The 10,623-nt window shown below is 31.5% G+C and overlaps 1 protein-coding gene across 1 annotated transcript; it reads left to right on the top strand.

The window, feature by feature from the left end:
• The first annotated feature begins 4,372 nt into the window (after window positions 1-4,372).
• Window positions 4,373-9,219, top strand: LOC126748095 (uncharacterized). Its single transcript, XM_050457094.1, has 3 exons — window positions 4,373-4,918; window positions 6,667-7,915; window positions 9,215-9,219. Exons 2-3 carry the CDS (start codon window positions 6,682-6,684, stop codon window positions 9,217-9,219), a joined length of 1,239 nt encoding a protein of 412 aa, XP_050313051.1. The 5' UTR covers window positions 4,373-4,918; window positions 6,667-6,681.
• The last annotated feature ends 1,404 nt before the right edge of the window (window positions 9,220-10,623 follow it).

The raw sequence follows: 10,623 nt of genomic DNA, 5'->3' as shown, positions 1-10,623 counted from the left end.
AAAAAATACAGTATGTAGCTTTTTCCTCAAAAATGACTAGTATTTACCTTTACCTATACCTTTTGATTACATATGAGTGAGTGATAGTGATGTAATAAAATCTTGTGATTAAACAAAATATTTTGGTGTTATTATATATTAAAATCTTAAATGGACACATCACATAAATAATGTAGCATCTAAAGTTAGAAAATTAGTATATAAGTTTTATCTTTTAAGGAAGATCTTAAATGCTAATTTTTCAATTTTAATTTATAAATCCTTGGTAGAATCTATATTGGGTTATGGAATAGTGGTATGGGGAGGAACCTATAAACTACAGTAAGACCTATATAAATTGTCTAAAACTACATTCTAAAACAAAATTAATACATATAACTTAATAAATAAAAAAAGTTAATTTTATGCAACCAATCTGTTATATAATGAACAAATTTTCAATGTTCAAAAATTATTTATTTTATCAACTTGCATTTTTATTCATAAAAAAGAGAATAAAGAAATAGATTATCTTTATGTACGTTATTTATTTTTAAAATATTAGAGCATGTATGTGTTGCCCATACAGACATTGAGTCGTCTAAGTGCAAAAATAAAACTATGATGTTACAAATATATTATTTTTTAGTTGCAAGGAAAAATATGTATATATATACATATTTTTCCTTGTATTTGTTTCTATTATATTGTATTATATTGTTTTCCTCTATATATACAGGGTGTCTCACGACGAATAGACGCGATCGATATTTCGGAAACTAATTTTTCAAAAATTTTGAAAATTTGGCAACATGGCACAGTCGGTGGGGGCTACACAACTAAAATATTTTGACAGTTGTGACGTTTCCGGTTATACCGGAAGTAGGTGTCAACTTCGTTATTTTAAATGGAACATCCTGTATATTTTTACTTTTTTGGCTTTTACGTGAAATTCTAAGTATATTTTGTGTATAATGTCCTATACCTAAGTGTAACCGTTTTTGACATATTTTTAATTTCATGTGAAAAACTATGTTTATAAGCCCTAACATAATTACCGATTACTCCCTTTTAGTAGCTTTTATTTATTGGTTAGTTTTGGTTTTATTTTAGAGGAAGGACCACTTTAAAAGACTATTTTAAAATTTGGCTAAAAAAAAGATACAGGGTGGTCAAAAACTAGCATTAAAAATTAAAATGAAAAAATCATTAAAAGTCAATTTTTTTAAATGGAAACCCCCTATTTTTATAATTTTTTCATAAAGATAATTAAAAATAAGGTTAACTTTGTATAAGGTTATCTAGTCCAAAAATTGATAGTTTCCGAAATATTGGCAGTTTAAATTTGGCCTAATATTAAAAGCCGTATAATAACACGGCTCAAGGATTGTTGATTAGTTGGGCATGACGGTTGTCATAGTAACCGCTAGAAGCGGCAGTAAGACAATGGATTATATGCATTAAATTTATAAGTTACTTGCTATTTAAGTTTTCTTCGTAAAAGTGTAATTTAATTACTGCCGCTTCTAGCGATTACTATGACAACCGTCATGCCCAACTAATCAACAATCCTTGAGCCGTGTTATTATACGGCTTTTAATATTAGGCCAAATTTAAACTGCCAATATTTCGGAAACTATCAATTTTTGGACTAGATAACCTTATACAAAGTTAACCTTATTTTTAATTATCTTTATGAAAAAATTATAAAAATAGGGGGTTTCCATTTAAAAAAATTGACTTTTAATGATTTTTTCATTTTAATTTTTAATGCTAGTTTTTGACCACCCTGTATCTTTTTTTTAGCCAAATTTTAAAATAGTCTTTTAAAGTGGTCCTTCCTCTAAAATAAAACCAAAACTAACCAATAAATAAAAGCTACTAAAAGGGAGTAATCGGTAATTATGTTAGGGCTTATAAACATAGTTTTTCACATGAAATTAAAAATATGTCAAAAACGGTTACACTTAGGTATAGGACATTATACACAAAATATACTTAGAATTTTACGTAAAAGCCAAAAAAGTAAAAATATACAGGATGTTCCATTTAAAATAACGAAGTTGACACCTACTTCCGGTATAACCGGAAACGTCACAACTGTCAAAATATTTTAGTTGTGTAGCCCCCACCGACTGTGCCATGTTGCCAAATTTTCAAAATTTTTGAAAAATTAGTTTCCGAAATATCGATCGCGTCTATTCGTCGTGAGACACCCTGTATAAACAGTAATATATTTATTTGTATTATATTGTATTCCTCTATATATATATAAACAGTAATATATTTATTTGTATTATATTGTAAATCAAGTTGATTTTTTAGATGCCAAAAATGAGTAAAAAGTCTGCTAAGACAGAGCGCCTCCAGAAAAAAGAAAAATATTTATCCAAGAAGCTGGCAAAAAAAGAGAGTGGTACCAATGAGAAAAATTTAGAAACCTTAGGTAAGGAAGTACATTTGCAACAAAAGTTGCCCCAAGATAAGATTCCAGAGGATAGTACAACAAAAGTAAATTTGAATAAAATTGTAATTGAGTCTAATAAGCGAAAATCATTAACGGTTATTGATGACAATGCTGCATTGTCATCAAAAACTGTAACTCAGAAAAAACAAAAAGTTATTGATTCTTTTAAAAAGCTATCCCATACAGATAAAATTGAGAATAATGAAAAGGAGACGGAAAAAACTAGAACCAATTGCCCAACAAAGTTTGAACTAGCATTAAGAGAGGGCCCCACCATTGTTTGCAGTTGTTGCTTACGACTATGGTTTCCTACTTCATGTACCAAATTAAATCTTCAAAGATTGGAAAATAAATTTGGAAAACAATTCACGGCGCAAATTTGCAATGATGGAGTTTTGTTCTGCAACTCTTGCTCACAAAGCATTTATAAAGGGCAATTACCAAGGTTCTGGTCTGGCAATCACAATATTGTTCACCCTATACCAGTTGAGCTCAAAGATCTGACTATCCTTGAAGAAAGGATGGTCTCGGCCAGGTTACCTTTCATGCAAATCCGACAGGTAGGATATGCACGACAGTGTTACATAACTGGCCAAATAGTCAATGTCCCTATAAATATAGATACTTCGACTAAATTATTGCCTAGAAATGTAGAGGAGACACACACTATTCAGGTTAAGCTCAAGAGAAAAATGAACTATAAAAATGATTATCTCCTGGAAACCATACGGCCCGCAGTTGTTCTAAAAGCAGCAAAATTTTTGTGTCAACAACCTCTTTACATACAAGAAGGTATAAAGCAATCAGATGATTGGGAAAAAAATATTAATGACTATATACGATCTCAAGTAGAATCCTCTACACAGACCTTAAATAAAGGCTCAAAAGTGGTGGACGTGGATCCTAAAACAGTGTCCAGTGAAAATTTTGAAGAATTGTTCGATAATGCGTTTTTCGAAACAATGGAAGTATCCCTAGAATCTAAGAATGACAATAAAAATATTCAAGTAGAATCTTCAATTGAAAAAAACAACATATACAATTTGGATGAATTCTTAGATGAAGAAGAGGAGCCCTTAAATCCTGGGGGCCAAGAAACTTTGCTTGACAAATGTAATCTAGAAAATATCTGTTTTGCCCCAGGAGAAGGTAAAACGCCAATACATTTGATGCTGGACCAGTTTAGCGATGAACTCTCATTTCCCACACTTTTCTGTGGACATGCTAAGCAATTTCTTATAAAATTCTCCTATTCTGACCAGACGAAAATACAACTGCAGCACAAAGACAGGCGATTTGCAAGGACAGACTATCTGTTGTATACATTTAAAAAACGTCAACTAATCCAATTATCCAGTGCAATTGCAACATGTCTCAGAAAAAAGAGAAATGAGGATGGAAAATATACAGCTGGACAAGTAAGGCAAGCAAATTTTCTAGACCAGCTAATTCGAAGTGACATGGGATTCCATTTTCTTAGTAGAATTGCAGGTTCACCTGCTTATTGGAAGCATGAAAAGACAAAATTACTGTGTATGATTCGTCAATTTGGAATCCCTACACTGTTCTTTACCGTGTCAGCAGCCGAAACAGCATGGCCCGAATTAATCAAGGTATTAGCACAAGTTGTTGATCAAAAAGACGTTACTTTAGAGGAGGCCGCGAGTATGCCCTACTTAGAAAAAACTCGCTTAATTAGAACAGATCCAATAACTTGTGCCAGGTACTTTGATTATCGGTTCAAACTGCTATTCAAGCATATGAAGAGTCAAAATGGACCCTTTAAACAAAATCCCATAGAGCATCATTATTATCGCATAGAATTTCAACATCGTGGGTCTCCTCATGTACATGGGTTATTGTGGTTATCTAATGCTCCAAAATTCCAAGAAACACCAGAAAGTTTCAAAGAGTGTGCTGAATTCGCGAACCGGTATATTACTTGTAATAGTGATTTAGAAAGTGTCCGTGATATAATTCAGTTTAATACGCATCATCATTCTAAATCGTGTCAAAAAGAAGTGCGGGGACACAAAGTTTGCAGGTATGGTATCCCATTCCTGCCAATGGATAAATCGGTAATTCTAACGCCAATAAAAATTGACAAAACCAAGGAAGCGGATTTACGTAAGGCCATGTCTGAAAAGTTTTTGATGATAATGCGTAGGCTTAAAGATAAACCAGATTTGTCATTCGAAAACTTTTTGGCTGACCTTGGTATGTCTAAGGATGAGTATCTTAATGTTATACAGCACAACATATTTAAAACCACTTTATTTTTAGAAAGGCAGCCAAAAGATGGATTCATTAATAATTTCAATGCAGAGATGTTCTCCATGATGAAGAGTAATATGGACATTCAATTAGTTTTTGAGCCATATGGTTGTTGCACCTACATAGTCAACTATATCAATAAGTCTCAAAGAGGTGTTTCTGATATTTTAATGAAGACTATGGAAGAAATTAAAAAAGGTAATTTAGATGTTAAGGGCAAACTTAAATCTCTTGCAGCAGCTTTCTTAAATGCGAGCGAAGTTAGTGCCCAAGAAGCCGCCTACAGCGTGTTACAACTACCGATGCATGACACCTGTACCTCCTATGTATACATCCATACAAATCCAATCAAGGAAAGGACAAAAATGTTGAAACCATTAGCACAACTTAAAGAAATGGACAATGACGATCCCAATATTTATTGTGATGGTCTTATAGAACATTATGAACAGCGGCCTGATGAAATGGAAAACATATGTTTAGCAGAGTTTGCGGCCTATTATGATTTCTTTAAGAAACAGGCAGAAACAAAGGCTAATGGTTTACCCTTAAAAGATGGAAGTGGCGTTTTAGTTAAAAGGGGTCATGCTAAAATTTTAGCCTATCGTAGTTATGGACTTCAGCAAGACCCTCTTAACTATTATAGGGAACAAATAATGTTATACATCCCATGGAGAAATGAAGTGGATGAAGTTGAAAATGATAACATTGATCAACAGACCATATACAAAGATCGATACCAAGAAATTGTTACAAATCGACAAAAGTTCAATGTCTTAGATGAACAGGTAATCGACGAAGCACTGAAACTTGCCGAAGACCGATCAAATCAATTAGACGATGGTGGATTTGGTGGAGAAATCGATGATGAGTTTATGCCTTATGGACTAGACAACCCCATTTATGATCCATTCAATCACATCATCGATAAGAAAGACGACGAAGCGCCAGTAAAACATATCGCTTTCCCAACGCCTCATCAGATAAGCGATTCAGAGTATGAAGCCCTCATAAGCAAATTGAATCACAAGCAGTATCAGTTCCTTAATGTCGTGCAAGACAGTCTAATTGAAGGGGAAGCTTTCTACTGCACACTTAGTGGTCCAGCAGGTACAGGCAAAAGTCACCTGATTACAGCAATAACTCAGTCGTTATTACGCCATTTTAATTCAATACCAGGTAATAATCCCAAAAGTTTAAAAGTGTTACTTTGTGCGCCTACAGGTAAAGCGGCATTTAATATCGGAGGTATAACCTTACATGCGGCATTATCGTTACCCGTCAGTCAGTATGGTGAAGAACTAATTCCGTTACACCATGACACCGTTAATACTATTTATTGTAATTTGTGTGACTTAAAATTAATTATCATAGATGAATATTCCATGGTTGGCGCCAGATTGTTTGACCATATTAACAGTAGATTGCAGCAAATCTTTAAGTCTGACGCCATCTTTGGAAATATTCCAATAATTTTATGCGGCGATAATCGTCAATTGCCCCCAGTAAGGGATATGTATATTTTTTGCCCAGTAAAAACAAATCCGTATAAAGAATTATGCGGAACGTATCTGTGGGATCATTTTAAATATTTTGAACTTTCAGAAATAATGAGACAGAGTGAAGATAAGTCTTTTGCAGTTGCCCTAAACAATATGGCGTTTGGTAAAATGACCGACGAAGATGTGCAATTGATCAAGTCCAGGGAAGTCGACAGTATTGACCAAATTCCCGAAGACACCATGCATTTATTTGCCACGAATAGAGAAGTAGATGCATTCAATGAAATGAAACTTTCTACATTTCAGACCGAGCGAGCAATAAGTCAAGCCAGAGACGTAATCAAAGGAAGTTGCTCAGAACGATTAAAACATTTATTTTTAGAACATGCTAAAAGTTTAAAAAAATCAGAGAGTTTTGGCCTAATGTTAAGTTTAATATTGCAGGTAGACGCTAAATACATGATTTCAATGAATATAGATACCAGTGATGGGATAGTAAATGGTGCAACAGGTATCCTACGGCAAATAGACTATGACCAAAATAAAGTTCCATACAGAGTGTGGATGGAGTTCTTTGATTCCAAGTCAGGCAAGGAATGCCGAAAGAGAAACGAGTCCCTTAGGAAGTCTATGTATTTATCACCCACTTGGACACCCATAGAAAGAGCTGCCAGAGCTGTTAAAGTTCAAAAAGGCAGCAATGTTCACGTTGAGCGTCTTCAGTTTCCTCTTTTAATCAGTGAAGGAATTACAATCCACAAAAGTCAAGGTGCCACCTATGAACAAGTAGCTGTTCACATTGGTAAGGGAATGACGAGAACCAGTACCTATGTTGCTTGTAGTCGGGCCACAAAGCTAAGTGGCCTCTACATCATTGGTAAGTTTAAGGCCCCTAAACCGGCAACCGAAAAGGATGCTGCTTATAAAGAACTGGTAAATATGCAAGAAAACAAGCTTTTAACATCCAACTATAACACTCAGTACCTTAATGATTCTAATGTCAAATACATTATTGCTTACCAAAATGTGCAAAGTCTTCCAAAAAATCTCAATTTTATAAAAAATAATCCCATTTTTAAAGATGCACATTTCCTAATTTTTGTTGAAACCTGGTTATATAAAAACAAAAAAAATATAAAATTAAATGATTTTGAGGTGTTTGCCAACTTGAGTAACGATCGACCTGTAAGTAAACCCTTTGGCATAATTTGTTTCAAGAAAAAAAAGGTATCAGCAAAAATAAAGTCAGTGAAAAAATACACCAAAGATTTCTCTGGTATAGTTTTTCAAGCAATCACATTTTACTTGAATGAAATTTATGTCATAGCAGTTTATATTCCCCCAAAATTGAGCATTGTACAAGCTAAACTATGTTTTGAAGACATTATTGATCAACAAAGTGATATACTAATCATTGGTGATTTTAATCAAGATATTATTAATCAAAATGAAAATGGTTTAAAAAATTATTTAATATCTAAAAGTTTAAGTTGCAAATTGAGTATTGGCGAATCAACTACAAAATCAAAAACTCAAATTGATTGGCTTTTTAGTAATTTTAATAATTTAAGTTACAATATTTATAATACTGTTTACAGTCACCATAAATCTCTAGTGGTTAGTATTTATAATAAAGGTTTTATTCCGAAGCAGCTAAATCAGAACGTTGATAACAATAAACCATTCACAAAAGGTTTTAAAGAACTAAAATTTAATACCAAGCAAATCCAAACACAAAGTTCATTATTTGACTCTACTTGCCAAAGTGTAGATAATGACATGGTAATAGATATTAGTTCAGATCATGAAAACAATCTCAACTTATTTAATAAACCACCTGCTTTATTAAACAACGATATGGTGTCATGTTATGCAAATAGCATTATACAGTCATTTTTATGTTTGCCTGAATTTCGCGTTTCTATTTCAAAGCGAAATACAGCGCTAAACAGTGCTCTAAATGATATTATGCTCACCAAAATTAATTCCACATTAAAAGTTCGACAATTGGTGTCTGGTCGAAATGGTGAAAATTTTGCTGTAAATCAACAAATGGACGCTCAATCGTTTTGTCAATCTTTAATAAGAAAATTAGATGCAGATGATTTCGGCATTTTTATAAAAGCTAATGTTCATGAACTTTTAAATTGTCAAAATTGTAATATTAATATCAATGAAGATGGACAAGTAATATACACTCACTTTCTTTATTTTCCTGAAAACTGTGGCAATTTAATTGACTTTAATTCAATGTTAATGTTAAAAGACTCTGATAGAATATGCCCACAGTGTGGCAATAATCTGAAAACACGCTCAGTGGTTACTGGCCAGAAATATTTGGTAGTATGTCTTCAGAGAATTGGCCCTCAAGGGAATAAGATAAATGCTAAATTTTATAATTTTGCTTCTGAAAGTGTTATTTTAGATGATCAAATATTCAGAGTAAAAAGTGTTGTTAGGCATCATGGAAACACCATTGGATCTGGTCATTATACATCTATAGTTAATTATAACGATCAGTGGTGGAAGTGTGATGATAATCGCATAAGTAGAATATCTAGTTTTGATAACAGTTTAGAAGATGTATATTTAATACTATTAGAAAAATGTTAAATTTTGTTAAAATACTAGGACCAACCTATTAAACGTAAAGAAAATTACAAATGGGCAAAGCAATTTTAAAAAGAGTTTTTCATTATCAAAAATAAGCCATAAGTGATTAATTATTCGCTTTCACAATGAAAATCCCTTTTCTAATTTCTTATATATATTGCTAAATTGTTATTTTGGACAATCAAATAGTTACACTTTAAACAGAACTACATAAAATAGAACACATTTTTAAATGTGAATAACTTTATCTTTTAAATCCCAATGATAGCTGTTAAAATACTAATATCGGAAAATGAGTTAAAAAATGTAAATAAAATTATTGGAATGTATAGACAATTAATTGCCATATTCTTATATAATTATTTTGTATGTGTTGCAGAATAAGTCGATTATTTCAAAATCTATGCCTGTTTCAAGGGTATATTAAAATAAAATAGCAGTTTGGTATTTGTTACAATGATTTATTGAAAACGAGAAATTTGTATCGATAATAAACTATGATTGTCTTATAGCTTTAGCTACAGCACCACTTGACATTAATAGCAACTTAAGTTAACAAAAAGGCTTAAACAAAAGTACTAAAACAGCTAAAAATGCTAAAGTACAAAAAGCCCAAGCACACTAAGCTGCTAAGAAATGTCCAAGTTATGTTGTGCTAAAACATTAATCCAATCAGGTACAATGAATACTAATTTATTTTTATACTGTTTTGGTTGAGCAATTACCAAAATAACTGCATAAAAATAATATAATAATAACTAAGAATTAATTAATTTATTAATGGTAACGTAAATAAAAATAAACATAATTTAATTTCAGAATAGTTAACCAAAAGATAAAGTTTTTTAAGCCTAGTCAATTTTTGAGCCCGAAAAATAGGCCTATTTAGAAGTTAATTACAAGTTAAGCATTGACCTGAATTACTCTTACTTAATTTATTATTATTATCTTATAAATGAATAAAGTATCAGTTTGGCATTTTAAATCCTATTTAAATTTGTAAAAAGGTAATAATCATTACGTTTAAATAATATATGACCAACAAATAGTTTTCACATCATAATTGAAGTTATCATACTTTTCTTTCATAATGATAAACTATGATTGTCTTACAGTTTTAGCTACAGTACCACTTGACATTAATAGCAACTTTGGTAAATAAAAGACTTAAACAAAAGTACTAAAACAGCTAAAAATGCTAAAGTACCAAAAAGCCCGAACACACTATAAGCTGCTAACAAATGTCCAAGTTATGTTGTGCTAAAATAATAATCCAATCAGGTACATTAAATACTAATTTTATTTTTGTCTGGTTGGTCAATGTCATTAAAGATTTTAATGTCTAATATAAATAGACAAGTATAATGTTCTTATAATTTTGTAATATGTTTAATTTGAAATGTTAAAGAAAACATAGTAAAATATATTTTTTAAAGGGCAAGAAAAAATTGTAGGCAAATATTTCTGTTTTACTGTTTTATCACATTTTAAGTAATTTTTATTAATCTTTTAAATGTATTCAGTATTAGTATTGGTATTTTTAATCCTATTTAAGTTTATAAAATGGAAATGAAGTTTACATTTAAATTTACATATGACCAACAAGTACTTTCAACATCATAATTAATTGAAGTGATCATAATTTGCTTTGATAATTATAAACTATGATTGTCTTATAGCTTTAGCTACAGTAGCACTTGACATTAATAGCAACTTTAGTAAATAAAAGGCTTAAACAAAAGTACTAAAACAGCTAAAAATGCTAAAGTACCAAAAAGCCCGAACACA

This window comes from Anthonomus grandis, chromosome 21 (genome assembly GCF_022605725.1).
Source record: "Anthonomus grandis grandis chromosome 21, icAntGran1.3, whole genome shotgun sequence".
Classification (NCBI taxonomy): domain Eukaryota; kingdom Metazoa; phylum Arthropoda; class Insecta; order Coleoptera; family Curculionidae; genus Anthonomus; species Anthonomus grandis.
This window is presented reverse-complemented; position numbering and strand designations above follow the sequence as displayed.

What these genes read in the sequence shown, in the direction of transcription:
- LOC126748095 (XM_050457094.1), top strand. Translation starts at nt 6,682, where the DNA reads ATGATTTCAATGAATATAGATACCAGTGATGGGATAGTAAATGGTGCA.